The 20,389-nt window shown below is 36.0% G+C and overlaps 2 protein-coding genes and 1 pseudogene across 8 annotated transcripts; all 3 read right to left on the reverse strand.

The window, feature by feature from the left end:
• Positions 1 to 3,540: 3,540 nt before the first annotated feature.
• LOC133680404 (pentatricopeptide repeat-containing protein At1g15510, chloroplastic-like) lies at positions 3,541 to 6,143 on the reverse strand (annotated as a pseudogene).
• Positions 6,144 to 6,268: 125 nt separating this feature from the next.
• LOC133680402 (protein DETOXIFICATION 42) lies at positions 6,269 to 12,441 on the reverse strand. 7 transcript variants are annotated; one of them, XM_062103328.1, is made up of 15 exons: positions 12,289 to 12,441; positions 11,266 to 11,481; positions 10,734 to 10,855; positions 10,086 to 10,295; positions 9,789 to 9,979; positions 9,513 to 9,648; positions 9,281 to 9,377; positions 9,083 to 9,183; positions 8,715 to 8,878; positions 7,799 to 7,870; positions 7,602 to 7,718; positions 7,404 to 7,500; positions 6,932 to 7,052; positions 6,640 to 6,756; positions 6,269 to 6,554 (listed from the first exon to the last, which is right to left on the reverse strand). In XM_062103328.1, exons 2-14 carry the CDS (start codon positions 11,340 to 11,342, stop codon positions 6,711 to 6,713), a joined length of 1,551 nt encoding a protein of 516 aa, XP_061959312.1. In that variant the 5' UTR covers positions 11,343 to 11,481; positions 12,289 to 12,441; the 3' UTR covers positions 6,269 to 6,554; positions 6,640 to 6,710. The 7 variants fall into 7 exon arrangements, with proteins under 7 accessions (XP_061959312.1, XP_061959314.1, XP_061959309.1 ...); XM_062103330.1 differs by lacking the exon at positions 12,289 to 12,441 and adding an exon at positions 11,995 to 12,259 and having other exon boundaries at positions 11,266 to 11,412; XM_062103325.1 differs by lacking the exon at positions 12,289 to 12,441 and adding an exon at positions 11,995 to 12,258.
• Positions 12,442 to 14,864: 2,423 nt separating this feature from the next.
• On the reverse strand, positions 14,865 to 19,920 carry LOC133679988 (dicarboxylate transporter 1, chloroplastic-like). The gene is made up of 3 exons (XM_062102754.1): positions 18,528 to 19,920; positions 15,774 to 15,995; positions 14,865 to 15,533 (listed from the first exon to the last, which is right to left on the reverse strand). The coding sequence occupies exons 1-3, from the start codon at positions 19,638 to 19,640 to the stop codon at positions 15,171 to 15,173; spliced, it is 1,698 nt and encodes a 565-aa protein (XP_061958738.1). The 5' UTR covers positions 19,641 to 19,920; the 3' UTR covers positions 14,865 to 15,170.
• Between the last annotated feature and the right edge of the window lie 469 nt (positions 19,921 to 20,389).

The raw sequence follows: 20,389 nt of genomic DNA on the forward strand, positions 1-20,389 counted from the left end.
ACGATAAGGTATCTATCATGTACCGTCCACGATGACTTTTGTTGATCAGTCTTTGTTGGATTGGAGATTTCTGGAACTTTGATGTTACTTGTGGGGCTACTTGGATTGATCTTGATGGGTTGCCTAATGCTGCTGCTGCTAAGCTGTAAGGTTAATCAGATCTTGTTAGAGAGGGATGGTGATCATTATAGTTAGGGCTAGTGTCTGGTATATGGATCCATGGATTTCTAAACAGAGGAGTTTGAGCTGAATAATCAACTTACATTATTCAGGAAACAGTCTTAATTCTTTGTCCTCATCATCCAACAAATTCTTTGTTTTTGGTGGCCAGTTGAACGTCTTTCTTGGATTTCCGAGGCAGTTGATGGGTTCTTCATGATTTTCTTGATCAACCATGCCTAACCGCAACCCTTTTCCCCCAGTTGTTCAATTGTTAGATGATCAGTAAGCTTGACATGTTAGTGGTGGAAAAGGGTGTTCTGAAAGTGTTTTAGGTTTGCATTCCGTGTTAACACCATGTTTGGAACAGATTCTAAAATTTATATCATTGAGTTCAATTCATTAACAGAATTTAGGGATTTTATATGTTCCGAAAAGAAATTTGATGTCAGAGAGTTGGAATAATGTTACTATGTGACATCTAGAAATTGGAGAATCTATGAAATTCGCCGATTCTGTGTCAACAAAGGGCTTTTCTGCAGGATTAGACTTAAATTCTAGACTTTGGGGTATGGTAGTTGGGCCAAATAAAATTGAATGAACGGATTTAATATCCAAGGGATGAAAATAGTCTAACTGTCATTTGCATCAACGAGCAAAGAAAGCGTAAACAAGCAGCACATTTCTAGATGTGATTGTTCTGAACCGCTAATTTAAAAGTAATTAGTTGATTGGTTCCTATGAGAAATCATAAAACTGTTAAAAATGAGGTCTTAGAAAGAGAGCTCCAATGATTACAGTAGTAATTCCATTGTCTACGTCAAACAAAAATAAATTCTAAAAATTTATGTAAAAATTTAAATCCAATACGATTGTTTATATCATTGACACTGAAAACATAAAACAACTATGTTTTAACAATGAGTTTTTAAGATTTTAATTGAAGTTCATTTTTAATTTACAAGTTGGAAAGAAATATATATATATATATGTTTTGACTCATAAAATATTTTGGAAGAAAAGATTCATAAAATTATAGTTTTTATGTGAATCGACCGATTAATTCATACAATTGGCTCGGCCGTCTAATAAATCGAGCCACAAGATTGACAGTAAAGCTACATACTAAGTTGTGATGCTTAAAAAAAAACAACATATTTAGATGTTGCTATTTTAAAATGCAATAATTATGTTTCCATACTTAAAAATAATAACATATAGTAAATGTAACGTGAATGTATGAAAATGTGTTATTTCACCAAATTCTTTTCAAATTATGTTATTTTACTAAAATTTTTAATTTATTATGCCAATTTTAAAAATAATTCACGATTGGTTTCCATTTGAATGCCAAAAAAGAATAAATGAAACACCCCGTGTTTGAGAGTGTGATTGTGAATGTGGTTGCTTTTCAAAGTGTTTTTTACTTGAAAATGCATCAAAATAATATTTTTTTTTATTTTAAAAAAAATATTTTTAATATCAGTAAATCAAAATAATCTGAAAACATCAAAAAAATATTAATTTAAAATAAAAAAATAATAATAAAAATTTAATTTTTTTAAAACTTTTTAAAACATAAAAACATACAAGACAACGCCGAGAAGAGATAGTAATTTAATTATAAAGACCAATCATCCTTTGATTGCTACGAGGAAAAGTAAGGCATCTTAAAAGATGCAATGCAACCATGATTTTCCCAGATGACGTGTATTAAAAAATGCCCACTCACGCGATGTGGTGGGGCACTTGTAAAAATCTATTTTTATTTAATTTTACAGTAGTTAAAATAAATATTTATAAAAAAATTAATAACTTATTTTTTTTAAAAATGTATTTTTTTTCTCTCTAAAAGCATGTCGTTTTATTTTCACAAAAGCATGTCTATATATATATATATATTAGCACCATGGTTTTCGAATAAAAACTTAATACAATTAAAATAGATATTAATAAGAATTCAAATATTTAAATTAAGGAGAAAAAAATCTATTTTTTAATCACAACTCCCTTTCTTTATTCATGTATTTTTTTTTCATTTTGATAAGAACATAAAAAAATTGTTTTTAAAATAAAAACTTATAATAATTTGAAAAGCAAGTTTCAATTAAAAAAAACATGTCTTTATGATTTTTAATGAAAAAATAAAATAATAATTAATTTGATAAGATTATATAAAAATTAACAAAATAAATATTTCAATAACTTTAATTAGTTATATATATATATATATATAAACATCATAAAAATTTCAATAACTTTATTTTCAATTTGATAGCACGCTCAAATTAGTCTAAAAGCTCAAAATTAAATCAAAACAAATTTCTTGAATTTTGATATACTTATTTTTAGTATCATTATTAAAGACTCAAATCATTTTCATAAGATTCTTTTTTTTTAATGAATATATTGACATCAATATTGACTTTTATTTTGTGAATAGGACGTGGATGATGAAAAAAAAATTCTATCTCCTCTCTTTTCAATAATTCTTTCCCTCTCTCATTCCTCTCTCAAGTTTTATATGATTTTTAAAAATATTATTTTAATATATTTTTAATTAAAAAACACCTCATCAAATTGACAAGCATACAAGGAAGAAAACGTAACTCCTTCACCATCGTACCAATCCCTTTGAGTTTACATTTGAAAAGAACTAATGACTAAAAGAGGTTCACCATTACAAAAGCTGTTATAGTTTGATCACTGAAGAAATTATAGAATATGAAACTATACTATGGTGAGTTACTTGTCAGAATACAACAGCCACAAATTATTACAAGTTGGACGAAGTTTTCATAAAACAATTGCCTAATCAAAGCTTTACATTCTATGAAAGCTCAATGCCAAACCGACCATTGTCATTTCAATCAAATTATACGAATATAATTATCATGATGTCAATCACGAGAAAAAGTTCTCTTAACAACAGAAAATCCAAATCAAACTTCTACAGAAACTAATAATCATTTCAAAAATCTGACTGGATGACAAATTTAATGTACTGATTAGATCATGACACATGAGTGTATGCTTCATCTTCATGATAATATTATCATTATGCTTGAAGAAGAGGGACTTGAGAAGAAATGAGAAGCTTGCATGTTCTTTCTATGTATAGAAGTTAACGTACGAGATCAGAAACAAGCAAGCTTGCAACTGTCCAATACTCCAATGAGAAGGAAAACGCGTGGAGAATTCCAAGCAAATATGAAGAAGAAAACGTTGATTAGATGATCCAAAGAGCAGTGAAGCATATCACTATTTATGTTTACACTCCCCTCTGTATTTGCTGGGTGGAATTTAAAGCTAAAACTAAATGAAAGAAAATCATGCATCTTTCTTGCAAGATGGCTTGTTATTTGTGTAAGGGTTAGGCAAATCATCAACCCCTGATATTCTACAGACATGCCTTGGAGGGCAATGATGTGTTTGTGTTCCGCAGATCATTAAGGGATAAGCACAAACTTCACGCATTAAAACTTGACCCTTTAATCACGATTTTTAACCTGGGAAATGAACTAGTGGATAGATTCCAATAATGGGTAAACTATCAGAAAGCAATTTTCCATATCCATGACATGTGATTAATTTGGCATTAATCAGTAAACCACTCAAAGTAAAAAGGTTACAGAAGATTGCTAAAAAATTATGCACGAAATTAATAAATCATAAAGAATATTAAGATATATGTACTACAGAAACTGTGCGTGTACCTGTGATGTCCCTGCTAGAGTATATGCAATTAAGTTGTGACTTAATACTTGTGACTTCCTGGATTGATTCTTGATCTCTTTCCAAATGCACCAGGTTTATGGCATCTTAACCATGACCATGTGTTCCATAGCTAGTTATCGCATTCCAAGAGATGATGTTTCTCTTTGGTAAGCTTTTAAAGATCTTTCAGCAGTTAGCATGCTACCACATCTTGTGTGCATTTTTATTATTGCATTTGCAAGATACAAGTCTGAACCAGAAGGAGAAAACCACCGTATTGTATAGCCATGAAATCATCGGCCTTAAGGCAGATTGGTGAGGTCGGTACAAGTTGAGAGAACATTTATGATTATGATCAAGATAGGTTCCACCTCTGAACCCATACGGTTGAAAAAGGACAAAGCTTCAATGGTTTGGTTGATTTTAATGTAACTGGCAACCATAGCATTCCACGAGATCAAATCTCTAGGGAGACAGGCCTCAAAAAAACTTGTAGCTTTCAACTCATCACCAAAATTCATGTTCATATCAGTGAGTGGGTGTCCAAGGATAGATTTATCTCAAATCCATGCTTCACCAATAGCTAGAAGAGATATCTTTGTATGGGAGTTCGGTTTGACTTGAGCTGCTTGCATGATTTGAAATAATTAGCCTCTCCCCTCAAGTTGTCACGGGCCAGTGCCAAGATCAAAGTGTTTTATAAGATGACATCTACATCAGGTCTCATCTCACCGAAAACCTTCAGTGCAGCTTCAACACAATTCAGATCTGTGTACATGCTCAAAAATGCATTTTCAACAGAAACATCCATTCTCATTTCACTCTTGAACGAGTGAGCATGCAAGCTTTTACCCCTTTTCAGATCATCATCTAACTATCGACACAAAGACAGCAAAGCAATGATGGTTCTTTCATCCAGGCTTATTTCTTCTTGCATTCTTTTAAAACATCAATAGCTTCATAAAATCCATGTTCAATATATGCACATATCATAGAATTCCACAAGACAGCATCACGAACTGTGGTGATATCAAATAACTTGCGTGCTAATACTGAACTCCCAATCTCATCATACATGTTAAGCAATGCATTAACTATGAACAAATCATTATTATAGCTAAACTTGATAGCCATTAGATGTATTTGCATCCCCAATTCGAGATATCCAAGTTCTGCACATGCTGAATCACAACCATTACTATAACCAAATCAATCTTAGCCCCATCCTCGAGCATCCGAACAAAAAGCTCCAAAGCTTTCACCAAATCCCCTGAAGCAAAATATCCGGTAATCATTGCATTCCAACTCATTTCGCTTATCATAACCATCAAATCAAACACAAGACTCGAAACTCTCACTTCAAGATTCAAATAGGATTAACCAAAGCAGTACCCACGTGAGGATGCATATCAAAATATCCATTCCTCAAACAATACCCACGTATCTCCTTTACTAACCTCAATTCCAACACCCCTTCACACGCCAGAAGCAGTGCAACCAAAGTACGTGAAGCTAGTTCAAACCCAGATCTCATTGCACTCCACAAAACCAATACTCAGTGAGTCATTTTATCAAACAATCAGTTAGCTTCTTCAAGAAAACCACATTTACGACAAAAATCAACAAGAGCTGTCCCAACTCGAACATCTTCTATCAAATTAGCACACCCTCAATACCAGAACGTATCTTTTTGCCTCTCTCAACAGCATTTAGCATCGTGCAAACCTTGAAAATGAGAGGCAGGGTGGTGTATCTTGTGCAATGCCAAGAGATTCCATTTGGGTATACTTGGAAAGAATGCCATGGTCATTTTTGAGCTTGGCATGGCTTTTCATGATTGCATTCCAGTTCCTTTTACGGTCTGTTTTAATGTTGGTTTGTTCGGGTACAAGAGAGGGGTCTTCACTTTGAGTTTTTAAAGAGAGAATGTCCATTATCAATAACAGCCGAGGTGGTTTACTGCTGGCGGGTAAAAGAGGAAGGTAACGGATACCGTGCATTAAATGGGTCGTTACTGACCGTTAATTGTTTTGTTGCCTGTCAAGTTATCAACACATTCATGACCAGTCGTTCAAACATAAAAGCCACTGTGGTTTAACAAGAACGAAATTCATGCAACATGCTAGCTCCCACTATCACTCTCAATTTGGCTGCTTGCTTTACCTCCTAAACAGCTTGAAATTTAGAAATTTAAAAGTGCTATGGCTTAATGGCTCTTCCTTATCTTTTCTTTTCTTTTTTGCCAACATTCGTCTATATATATAGCTGGAAAACTTCAATATGGAACTTTTTTTTTTACTTCTAATCTGACAGTTTACCATCTTCAAAATACTTTGCCTTCTGATATCCTCAGATGGTTGTTTGGTTGCATATCTTCTTTGCGTACAGGGTATTTTAAAAATTGATATCATTTCATCGCTTGAGTAAAAATTAAAATTCATCCTATCTACTTTACAGAGGATGAAAGGAATATAACAAGGTCTTACACGTCATGCCATTTAACCTGAAACAACTAACCAAAGAAGGCAGGGAAATTTCTTGTAGAATCAAAATGTTTTGCATGTGACTATGGTGACTGATTAAGTTGCAGGTTCTTAATATGGCTGCAACGCTATTAGTTCAAAGAATAGACAAGCTGCTACAAATTCACGAGGAAATTCCAGGGTCCTGTTCCTGTCCTGCAAATTCAGAAGCTAAAAGATTAGAATGTTATCAAGAGTTGTTAACTCTGCTTCTTAAAACACAAATCATAAAGAAAATAACCTGACAGAATCACAGTTTGACAGGTTCTTAATATGGCTGCAACGCTATTAGTTCAAAGAATAGACAAGCTGCTACAAATTCCTGAGGAAGTTCCAGGGTCCTGTTCCTGTTCCTATCCTGCAAATTCAGAAGCTCAAAGATTAGAATGTTATCAAGAGTTGTTAACTTTGTGTCTTAAAACTCTGTTTTCAAGAGTTGATAATGATTTTAACTTCGGCCTTTCAACTTACACAAATAGAATGTCACAGGAAAAACAGCAGGAAAATGTTGGTATTAAATTAATAGTAATTACCTCCAAAAGCCAGCTAATGCACGAAGACTCATGTATATTGTCAGAGCAACCCAGATTCCAATGAACTTGTGACTAGAGGAGAGGAGAAACAAACATAGGATGCTAACAATGGCCACCATCACCTGGATAAGAACATGTCAATGCTAATTTCTCAGCCAAGAAAGTAATGCTAACAGTGGCAACCAGAAGTTTTATGCTTTTGTTAGATTTCTGTGCGTGCTCCCCCTTCATTTTTGTTTTTCCACTTTTAATTTCATGTTAGAATAATAATATTCTCCTAATGTATAGAAGTCAGATGGAGTATTTCCACCCGATTAGTCCAGCATAATGAACAAGAGAAAACAAGAGAAAGCACAACCCAATGACCCAGTTCTTCCTTCCAAAAAAATCTCATGAAGAGAGCAAGTGATTTCATAGTTGATTAAAAGAACCCCAAGTAAATCTTAATTGTACATAAGAGAACAGAGACTTTCCATAGAGTAGGCGGAGTATGCGAAATCAGATGCTCCAAAGTTGACACCATCGAAAACAAATGCCAAGGCATTAATGGGTTGAGTACCTGCAACAAACTGATATGGAAGAAAATTTATTAACTAACTCCAGGATTATCTGGGGTTGAGCAGAGTGGAAGTAGTAATTTTCTCTTTTTTGTTGCAGAAAATGGAGATACCGGAATGCCTATACTAATCATGTGGAGGACATCAGCATCACTTGTGAATAATCTTGCTCCAAATCTCAATCCAAGTCCAAGGACAGCAGCAAGCATCAACCCCAAAAGTAATCCCAACTGCAGGCAACATCCATCACAGATTTAGAGAAAAGTTAACTATCATAAATACTTAAGAAGTCATTTCATTTATGCCGCACCTGCAATACTCGAGTTGCAGTAGCTATTGCCTTTTCGTAGTCCTTCTTGGCAAATGCACTTGCAAGTATTGCCTGGGATTAAAAGATGGAAAAAATAAATAAAGAATGTACCAGACACTATGGCAACAATCATTTCAAATGCTATTTCGCAGCTAAAGACACAAATAGCCTAACAATTGTAAATAAACCAAAAAAGAAACGTTTTGGGGTCAACATAAATTGCAACTTTTTGGGGAAGGATCATGTAGTTGATTCCGATCTCATTTGAAATACTGAATGAAAGTTAGGGACTAGACAGTACGCAAATGCTGTGAGAAAGCAAATTGAAAGCATTTGGGAGATTTTGGAACACTGCAGATACAAAATCTGTGCACATTGTCTCTGCTCTTTATTCACTCTAAAATCTTGAATTTTTTATAAAGCAAACTAAACTACAGTGATTTTACTAATTGTCCCTTTCGCAGGTTCTTATGGCATTGGCATGTTAGCAAGCAATTAGTGTCCAAGCAAATAGTAGAACATGTTGGAGTTCAATATCAACTAGGATTCAGGTTAAAAGGATTTAGAGTTTGTAAGAGTTCTAATTTTGTTAAAACTCTACAATATTAAAATTATTATCCATTAGAATTTTATCATTGTTAGGAGTTAGCTAGTTGATTAGTTTTCATCTTAATTAGATAAGGATAAAAGTTTTAGTCTAAGTAGGACTTGAAAGGCTATATATAGCCACCTTAAACATTCAAAATTATAAATAAAAAAGCATATGAAAATAATAAAGTGAAAGTGTTAGCTGCTGTGTTTTTCTTAGAGAAAAACTAAAGTGGGTTTTGTTCTACAGAACATCTCTGAGAAGACAAGAGTGAAAATTATCACACTAGTAGTTGAAGTCAATGAAGAAGCAAAACCATTTTCTAACCTGCCCAGCAACAGCCAATCCATCAGCAAGAAGAGATGTGGCCAACCAAACCTGCAAGCAGACCTGAAATGCTGCCATTGATGTTGATCCTTGTCGCGCAGCTAATGATGCAGAAAGAGTAACACAGAATGTCACAGCTACTACCCTCATCAATAATAAAAGTCCTGGAGGTCGAGTACAAAATACAAAAGATGTCAAAAACATTTTGATTAAAGCACAAACCAAATTGATGATAATTGTATTTTGATGCACAGAGGAAAGAAACTTTGGGCCACAGATTATGTCTAAGGTATTCATGTTAGAAATGAGTTGAATGAATTACTTTCCATCTGTTTAAGCTATAAGTATAACAGTCACATGCTACTCACCATTTCTAAGAAATTGACCCAGCCGCAGGTGTTTGATACTAGGAGGTACGAGATCAACTTGTTTCATCAATCTCCACAAGAGTATAACTGAAATCAGGTATCTGTAATCACCATACATATATAAAGATAAGTTGGAAGCTACAAGAAAAAGTTACTCTAAGATTTCTGTATTTTGCTTGGAGAGTAAATTTAACTTACTGGGATAACACGTGGGCGATGGCTGCACCCCTGACACCCAGGCCAAAAACAAACATAAATATAGGGTCTAATATGATGTTTGTTACATCTCCAGCCACTATAAAATTATATTAGATAAAAATAGGTATTAGAATGAGGTTATATAAACAAATTAAAAAAAAATCTGACTTCTCTCATGTCAAAAAAAAAAATCACATGATAACTGAAACTAATTAAATTCCATTAGGTGTACCAGTGGCATATAAAGGAGTTTTTGTGTCCTTGAATCCACGGAATACCCCTTGCATGGCTAAGGAAAGGAGAACTGCAGGAGCACCAAGCGACCTTAAAGTCAGGTACTGTTGTGCAGGGCCCAGCATAGAGGAATCCTGTAAAAGCAAAAAATAATTCTGTTATTGATCTGCTCAAAGTAATAGATCCTGACATTTAGAAGAAGAAGACCGATTTGACAAGAAAGATGTTAGTGGAGAGTGCTGAGATCTCATGCTTGCACAGCAGAAGTGCTTACAGAACCAACTCCCATGAAGTTTAATAGTGGTTTTGCTCCAGATATGAGGAATATAGCTTGGATAAGGCCTAGAATTGCCCCAATAACCAATGCAGATGAGGCTGATGGGATGCACCTTCTCTCATTCTCAATCTTATCAATTCCAAAGCTGCTAACAGGTGATTTTGCCTTGTATGGACCTTCTGCAGAATCTGATAGAATATGTTGAAACAAAAAAAAATTGAGAACTTGTATAAACTCAAATATTTGGTCTTTAATAAGCACAGACTGAAAAGAGCAGGACATGGGATACAGTACAATTTTGCGGTATCAACTCTTTGTTTTCACTGTTCACAGTAGAACCTGTTTCCAAGGATTCACTATCTTCTTCTTCAGGGCTGACTCTTCCTATAGCATCTTCTTCCGCAACAAAAGAAGTTGTGACACTGACAAGAGGGAATATTGCAATTCTTGATACTTGATTAAATAGAGCAATAGAAACTCCAACAGCAGCAAGTTCTACTGGACCTGAATGATTATGAGAAACAAGAGGTAAGTGCTATCATCCAAAAGAAAAAAAACAAAGTCAAAAAATAAACTTTCTCGAGATGGAAGAATAGGTAGAGAGAACATAATCTGGTTTTACAACCAAGAGCATGCAAACTTGTTTACATTCATCAATGTCAGCCTGCATAACATGCTGCATTCTCAAGTATGAATCACATTTTTATCAAAAGCTAGTTTACCATTCCACATGGAAAAAAGCGATCGCTTGAGCTTGCCACATGTCCAAGAATATGGAGGTATGGACTAATCATGCAGCCAAGACATGCAAATACTTAATAGGCAACTGATAAGCTATGAAATTTATTCATAGTGTCTATATAGCACACTCCAGAAAGAATCACTTCAATTTGAGAACAGATTAGGAAAAAAAAAAGACACTTGCATGATCAGAAGGAATACCTATTTGGCCGATAAATGCTGTGTCAACCAGAGAGGCTATTGGGTCGGCTGTAAAAGCCAAAGCCGCAGGAAATGCTATTTGTGCTATTTCTAACCCAAGTTCATCCAATTTAAGAACATGTCTGTCCATAATATAGGAGAATAATATAAATTATTTAAAAATCTCTTAAGAGAAGGAGATAAAGGGTCATATGACAACTTAAAATTCCAATGATGCGAAGGAAAATGACAAAAGTAAGCAAGCATTGATTTTATCAAGGACTCCAAATCGAGCATTTGCTAGAATATCCATCTGATGGTTTTTGATGGAAAAAGAAAAGGGGCAGCCTGCTGAATGAAGATGGTATTTTGCAAGGAAGCAGCCAAACGGTGGAAAATACAAATCTTTTTGTCAAAGCATTTACAGAAATTATGTCAAAGCAGCCAACTCTTTGATTAAAGATAGTTTTGGTTTCATAATGGCATCACTGAAACAGTACATATTAAAGATAGTTTTGGTTTCAATTTTTTAAACTGAAACAACAATATATACCTGACATCTTTAAAGAAAATGCAAATAGGAGTTCTCTTAGCGTGCATCGGTGGATATGAATCATCTTCATCAGCCATCGATGGGAAACTCAAATCACTAAATTGCCTTTCAGAAGAAGTTGCTAAACTGTGGATTACAACTTAGAATCTGTACACAGGAAGCAGATTAAGCAAGTGTTGTCATAAGGAAGTATATCTCGCAAATTGAGCCCCAAACCTGCAGATTTATCATTGAGTTCATGTTGATTAATTGCTTGACAAATGATAGCCCATAACATTAAATCAACCCACCATATTCAGTAGTGCCAAGTGGAAGCAAGGATTCACTAGGAAATTAAAGCAGACAACTGGACTGCAGTGGACAATTAAGAACAGAACAGTATAGAAAAGAAAAACAACAGCCACTGAAAGAAACAAGTACAACTTTGAAATTTGGATTTAATTTATATTCTTCTAAATCAGGTATCAAATATCAAAATCAAAATTGAATTTTCCACTTCGCTCATACGAACTTTATAGCCTGGAAGCCTTAGAAGCCGTGAAGTTTCCTCTAGGTCAGAATTTAAGGAGCACGGAAACCTCATAATCAAACTATCAAAACCATGCTTCAATTTCATAGTCAAAAGGAAGGAAACATCACTGAGCTTTCCTAGGTAAGCAAAGAAATATGGACACATCAGACATCATACATGTGTTACTTGAAGACATTTAAGCTTTGAAACCTCCTCACCATAAAAACCAAACCATCCACGAATTCAAAGCTTAAAAGAAAAGAAGGCAGCGAAAACTCAATATCTCAGCAAGAAATTCAAAAAGAATGGAGACCCTCCAGGCCAAAGTGATGGATTGCATTTTCCAAAACCTAACTCGGAGCTCTTAAATTCTAACGCCAATTCAAGTCCTGGAAGAGGGTCTTTGTGTCTCATTATGATGAAGAATTTTCCAACATAGAATAATTTGGCACTGGTCCCATGTGATGTTCCCACATGGAAACCTCAGAAAACCACGAAAATAAAAGACTCACCAGCCTCAAGCTCTAGAACAAAAACAGCAGTGTCTTTCGTTATCACTGACACTAGGAACTAGAAAAGCAAACGTTTCAACCTCAGCCTCAAAACCAAGTGTATGTATTGAGAGAGAGAGAGCTTTCGTGGTCACGAAAGAGCCCAATTAATATTATTAGTAGTCACACACTACGAGAGGGCCCTCCATTGAATGAAAAGCAGCAGGTTTTGAAGTGGAACAGACGAGAGAATATGTGTAAGACTCGGTATCAGATTCAAGAACAAGAAAACATTTAGCTTTGCATTAAAGTCTCCACTGCATGCATAGGAATGGCTACCAAATGTCCAAGCGACGTGAGTGCCGTGGAAAATCGGATTCTCTTTTAGATGAAGGTCCAACGCGTTTTATAAAATTTTAATTTTTTAAAATGAAATTTAATTTTTTTATATTTTTAAATCATTTAGGTTAATATTAAAAATAAAAAAATAAAAAAATATTATTTTGATGTATTTTTAAACAAAAAAACATTTTAAAAAATAATCACAACCACACTTTTAACCACACACAAAAAGCACATGTAACAACGGTAAATGTTGTTCTTCATAGTAATTTTTTAAAAAATATACTAAAAACTTATTTGTTATATTTTAAAATTTAGAATATCAAGATAATTTTAAAATATTAAAAAAATAATTTAAAATATTACATCACAAACACTCAAAACTCATGGAATGCATTTCACGGTTATAATTGAAAATACAAAAGGTTCATTTACTTAGAGCTCGTTTAATATTGTGATAGCAGTTGTTTTTCAGATTACTTCTTATTTGGAAATGCATTAAAGTAATATTTTTTTAATTTTAAAAAAATTTATTTTTAATATTAAAACTATATGAAAACTTCAAAAAATAATTAATTTAAAATAAAAAAATTATTTCTTTCAATATCACTCTTAAAACGGGAAAAGAAACGTTCTCTTAATTATATTTTAATTATATTATACTTGGGACTTCCTAATGTGCTCTTATCATTTGTCATCGAGATTATTATTGCTGGATTCACTATTTTATTTAAATCTAATAATTGTAATAACTATGTGCATCATATTCACTTACAATTATGTTACTAAACACATACTATATACTCTCTTTTTTATTTGTAAGAATTAAAATGAGGATGCAACTGATTTAATGACAGAAATTCAAGGAGAAATTCACTGATTTATAACATCCGTACGGGGAGATTTTCAGTTTTTCTGTAATTTAATTGTGTTTGCTTTGATAAATTAGAGTGAAGTGGGTACGAGGAGCATATGATCCGATGAACCTTGGCCACAAAACCAAATACCTTTACTACTTGGAGGCACAATTTCCTCCCCTGAAATCTTTTTGTAAACGTGTCATTCAATCTAATATATATTATAGTTTGAATTTAATTTTTTTATTCAATTTATTTTTTTAATGAATTATCTTTAAATTTATCAAATCAATCATATTCAATCATCCCCATATGATTTAATATTTATTTTTACTTGACAACACACACACAGAGACAGTGCGTTGATGAACTGTCAATCATAGACATGTGGTCAATTGTCTATACATGATCGATTCCTTTTCTTTTCCTCGCCCTCTCTTAGACTCTTAGTGTAGTGTTTGATACTTTCATTATAATCATGAGAAAAAATAAAAAAATAACATGTCTACTTTCAGCCAAATATCATATGAAAACAATAAACATACCACCTATGATTTTAATTGTATTTCATTTTATCCTGTCTTTTTTATCTCTATATTTTATATTTCAGAGCAATAACTGGAAAACTAATCCAGCATTATAACCCGACCCATGTTGCTAATAAGAAGATATCCTCACTGTTTCGCCTTTATATTGTGATTGGCTGCTAGTGGACTCTTTTCTCAAGACAAAATGATGACTTCCAGAATGTTCTTTTCCCTTTTCCTTGCCGTAGATTTGAGTTTCCATGCCCTTCCTTCTGCAAATTATCTTGCTTTCCTACATGGACATGAATTTTGCCTTCAAATTTGTGGGTATTGGCAATGATATCCATGAAAGGTTACACACACACACACACACACATATATAAAAGAGATCCATGCCTAAAAGAATATGCCCTTTGCTTAGGGGCATCAAATCAGCTGCTTTATGACGTCACAATTGCTTATGGGCCGGCCCAAATGCTTCGATCCACATGGGATCAAACCTGTACCCCCGAGAAAGGAGAATCTCAACTCGCCTGGAATCGGCGAATAATGGGAATATGATACTTTGATCTGGTGATGGAACAACGGTCGGCAACCAGACATGCTGAGCAATTGACGATTTAAACATCGTACGGGAAATCCCAATAAATTAGCAAAATACACCTGAACCTGTCCAAGTCATGGACATCAATGGAATGCAATTATGATAAAAACCAATACCTCCTCACGGAACAACGTTGTAAGGGATTCAACACCTCCACGGAAATCACGAATCTTAATGTAAATTTCCAGCCACTTGACGAAATATAAAAGGAGGTAAATTTCCAAGAAAAAGGGTATGTCCTCATGCCATCAAGAAACTATGGCGACAGAAAAAAGACTTTCAGGCGTCAGATTTTTCTATGTAATGAATTGCAGGCAGCTGCTACGCCGTGCCAAAATTCCTGGTACAAGTTCTAATTTCTGCTCTAATAAGACCATGTGCGTATACCACCTTTCTAACCGAGGTCTCTACCAAGGCCACCGAAAGATTATTTCCAAGGAAAAGAATTACAAACAAAAATCAACAACCTCTCTCATCAGACAATAAATCAAGATGTGAAAATATCATCTGACGGTGAATAAGACTCGGGGATATTGCTAAATCTTGGGTCATCGGATTTCCATGATCACCCCTCTACCACAAGCCAATGAACTTCCACCAAACCCCTCCAACCCCAAGCCAGATAATTATGTTCACAACAGATATGAGGAACCCATAGCCCCACCATTTGGCCAGAGGTACATAGTTGGCACCATAGAAAACAGGTGCAGATCCGATTCCATAATGTGTAAGGCCGCCCATGAGGTTGGAAAAGAAGGCGAGCACCATGGCTCCAAATAATGGAGGAGTACCTAGAGCACTGGCAACAGACAGGAATGCTGTAAACATGGCACCGATGTGAGCTGCTCCACTGGCAAAGAAGTAGTGGGAGTAGAAGTAGAGAAGAACCAAAATTCCAAAAGATAGCTGCCACGATAAACCGAGTCCACCAACAAACTGTAAAAATGCAAATAGTTAACAGCAAGTACTCCATGGTCCATACTTAATTCTAATGCTATGTTGAAATTCACAAGTTCACGTTTGCATTCATCTTGCTGAGAAGTTTGTTCCTTAAAATCCTTTTTTTCCTCCTGAGCATGTCAACATGCAAGAGGGCCACTTATAATAAATATACGCACTCACTGATAATTGGAAACAACCATGCACAATGAGAAACAGTAAGAGAGAAACACAAACCTTAACTACAGTTTGGCTGAACCAGGAGATGAGACCATATTTGTTAAGATACCCAGCCATGGCAATGAGGGCAGCAAACCATGTCAAGGTATCCCAGGCAACTGCTTCAGCTAAGCACTCCTTCCATGTCACTACGCCAGTGACAAGAAGGACAGACAATCCAAGAATAGCAGAAGTAACAGCATCCACATTCAGCATCCCACCAAAAATCCAGAGTCCCACCTAAATTGAAAAGAAATAAAGAAATCCTTCACTATTGGAGACAGAGCGCAGAATCAATAAACATGCAAAGCAGTATGTAGAATTCATGACAGCACAAACACATAAAATACATCCACTAAATTATGAACATGGTACCCAAAAAAAGAAGCTGTGTAGTATATTATTCAAAGAAGTGGTTAGCATAAAGAAAAAGGGAAAAAAAATGTATTTCACATGATATAGTGCTCGCTCAGATGCCAAAGTTTTGCTGTGAGAATGCATCACATTTGAATGAAAACACCCGGGCAACAAATTTACGGGTATTACTTTTGAAAGCAAAGTACTAGCTTTGCATCAACCATGATCTGATGATCATGCAACGGACAACAGTATATACATCAGCTACTGGCACGTTAATAATCCAATTGACTATACGACATCACAAATCTCTCAAATCAGCCTAATGGACTCCGTCTTTGAAAAGCCATATGTCCAAAACATATAATCAACACAGGCCCTCAGAGAAAAAAAAAAAACTGGGTATGGTCTGAAAATCTTCAAATTTCCATCTAATATCAGTAATGAGAGCACATTTACAACATAAGAAACAGATGAAATCCAAGGTCCCAACCTAGTTACTCTAACTACTCCCCAAGTGTCCTGGAAATCTACTGTTTCCAACTCTGACCAATATAGGAGCTTTCTTCAACAATTGGAATTATTGTGCAAACCAACTGTTCAACTACCACCAAAGAGTATTGATACATGGAGAATAAAGTCTGCCAAGATGATATTCCTTTCAAAGAAGCTTGATGGGATGTTGGCTGACAAGTCAAGTAAATTTATCTTGCACCAAAGATTCCAACCTCAAAATAATGCAAACACTCCTTCAATAGAAGCTTGAGTGAGGTCACGAGAAAGCACCAAGAGAATTCCCCTAAACCTTGAATAAGCTGCAAAGTTGATAAATTTAAAAGTTCCTAACTACATTAACTTCCCCCATGCTCATCTCTGAAAACACATGTAACATCCTCAATACCTTACAAAAGAGCCTGGTGCCTAAACTGTTGCTACTTCAGTGTCCAAGAACAGAGTTCCTTCTGATTAAACTTACTATTCTACATAAGAACTCCGTGAAGCACAAAACTTCTCCAGTCGTTAAAAAGACACTAGTGTCCTAACACTGGCAAAGAAAATTAACGTACCAGAACATTCAGTAGATCCAAATCATTCCTCTATACCTTGACCATATTCCATGAACCACTGCCAAAGGTCATCACAAGTTTAGCTGTTTGGAAGGATCCTCTCAAAGTGCACATGAGCACAAAAGACCCATTATGGACGGACACTTAATGACTATTATCATGCCAATAAATAATTAATATATTCTCCAAAATGACTGATAAAAAAACCACTCAGCTAACACTCTTTGAAAAAAGCAGAGAATGCTTACTGCTGACATACTAGTTTCTACCTATACAACGGCCACAGAACTAGTAGCATCACTACATTTAAACCAAGAAACAAATTGAACTATGCCTTCCCATCAACAGAAGTTGGATTATGCTTACAGTGGAAAATGAGCTCACACACAACACCATTAGAAGCAGAGCCTATGCCATTTAACATTATCAAGCAGAGCCTAAACCAATTATCATATTTGTTCCAAACAGAAAATAAAATTAAGATGGCAGATTTAAAAACAAAATTAAAGCAGATTTGAACACAAAAGGAAAACTATACTGTGAGAAGCAAGGTGCAGGTGCCAGCCACAGTAATCTCATTTTCAAATATAGCAACCCAGCTAAACTCTTAATTTCAAATTCCATACTCAAAAAAATGCAAATATGCCTGGAAGAGAAACTCAATCGTGGAAAAATCACCTAAGTTCTAAGAAAAGATCCAGCTACTGCTAAGAAAATCTCCCTGGGCCATGAATTGGCTGCCAAGTTGTGCAGATTTATGACTCCAGATCACAGACATTCCTTCCTCCTTCACAATAAACACATCTAAAATCCCCAACCATCTGTTATCTTCGAAACCCTTTGCATATATGAGAACCCAAACCAGAATTGATTTGTTACTTTAGCAGCTATGAACAGATTTCCTTCCAAAACACAAAAATAACTTTTCAAAACGTAAATTAGCAGGGCTTGACTAATGCTGCATAAGAATTCATCATCAATAATGCAAAGAACAAATATAGCTAAACAATTCTCCAGTCTCTAACAAAACATCATTCAACTAAACATTCAAGCATACAAGTAAAATTTTCCAATGACCCAAATGCCATGTGATGTAGCTTAAACAATTCCCCAAAATGTCCAAAAAACACCACTCAGCTAACAATAAATGACAGCAAAGAAGAATTATCGCTAACTAACAGCTGATGGTCATACCTAAACTATTCCTATCGAAACCGAGAAACAGAGTAAAGGGAGCATCAGCATCAGCAAATTAAATTTGCGTAAGCATGTAGTAGGCACCATTGCACCAAATTAAGCAGGATGCAATAAGCAAAATACAGATATAAAACAGAAACACAAACTATACCGTGAGAAACAGAGTGCCAGCCATAACAATTTCATTAGTAGACATGGGTCCCATCTTCTCCAACTTCTCCCTAGCCAATTTAGGTGCATCAGGACTAGTCTTGACAGTTGGCGGATAAATCAAATACAAAATCAACGGAACAACAATCAACGAAACCAATCCAGGCACAATCGCAGCCTTGGCCCAATCCGTCCACCCAATTGTTTGTTTAATCGTATTTAATGTCAAAGTAGCACTCAGAGGATTCGCAGCCATAGCTGTCAAAAACATGGAAGACGAAATCACTGATGTTTGGAAACAAGTTAACATTAACCACGAACCAAGCTTATGCTCCGTCCCATCACCCGCATTACTACCACAAGCAACACAGAGTGACTTCACTAGCGGCAAAAATATCCCTCCTGCTCGTGCAGAAACAGAAGGAATCGCCGGCGCTAGTAAAGCTTCACTAAAAACAAGACTGTAACCTAACCCTAACGAAGAAGATCCAAACAGAGACACAAATTGATACGCAATTCGGTTACCAAGTCCGGTTTTGATAAATCCACGAGCGAAGAAGAAAGCGAGTGCAATTAACCAAGGGATTGGATCACCGAATGCGGAAAACGCTGCGGAGAAAGTGAGGGTTTTTGTTAGAACTGAAGCGCCTAAGCCCATCAAAGCTACCGCTCCAAGCGGTAAGGGTTGCGTGATGATTCCGACTATTGTAGCAAGAAAAATTGCGAGCAGTTGCCATGCTGGTTTCGTAACTCCCGCGGGAACAGGAACGAACCAGAGAATGACACCTGTCGCGATGGATGCTAGTAAAGGTTTCATGGCTGCTCCTTGCCATGGCGGTGAGGGAGGTGTGATTGATGTTGGTGCGGGTGACGGTGATGCTGCAGATGCTGATGCTTTTACTGTGAAGTTAGAGATTTTCCGGGTGGCTGTTGTGATTTTAGATTTGGAGAATCTTGGGAGTGAGGGAGAGACAGTAGAGAGTTTTGGGAGATTTGGACGGAAAGGGAGGGGATGTGGTGCGGTGGATCTCAGGTGTGAGAGAGAGCGGGATTTGAGACAAGGGAGGGAGTTGTTGAAGGAAAGAGAAGATGATGTCAGAGCAAACGACGCCATTTTGGGTATGGCGTTCGGGGGGGGGGGGGGGGGGGTTGGGTTTTTCAGTCTTCACTTCTGTTCTGTACACTGCACAGTGGTTTTGAAGGGAAGGAAAAGGAAGTTTTGAGAGGTGATTGATTGGGGTTGTTTTATATGGGAAGTAAGGAGGGGAGGATCTGAGCTGTTGGTTTTTGATCGAACGGTGGATACGATGGATGGAATATACGGGCTTTTCTTTCTTTCTTTCTTTTTGCCAGTGGGGTGAGCTTCGTTAGTTTCGCCCTGGAGTTGAAGTGTCCGTCTTTGTTTGTGGCAAGGCTAGTTGCTAGGATGCGCCGGTGGAATTGAGGGCACCATATTAACGTGGCAGATTGTGAGTGGATTGGGTTTCTGAAGGAACGTAGCCTTTTTGGTGATTGTGTACCGTGGAGTGACTGTGTAGTACACGTGGCTGACTATAATTGGTCGAGAAGGCTTCAGGTCAGCAATAGTGGCTTATAGCCAATATTTCCACCTTGAATTGAAAGGGATTGAATGGCCAAGAAGCTTGGAAAAACAGAGGCCAGAGAATCCAGGGAGATGAAAAGACGAGAGTAGGATTGGGGTTACGGTGACCACAGAAATACTCGGGCAAAGATTGTAAATAAGGCGAGTTGGATCTAGCGCAGCAGCAGGCAGTGAGAGAACAGACGAAGGAGAAACAGCATAAGGACGGTGGTGGAGGGAGAGCTGAGGACACATGCATGCCAGCAAGTGTGTCAAGTGAT

This window comes from Populus nigra, chromosome 19, assembly GCF_951802175.1.
Source record: "Populus nigra chromosome 19, ddPopNigr1.1, whole genome shotgun sequence".
NCBI classification, from domain to species: domain Eukaryota; kingdom Viridiplantae; phylum Streptophyta; class Magnoliopsida; order Malpighiales; family Salicaceae; genus Populus; species Populus nigra.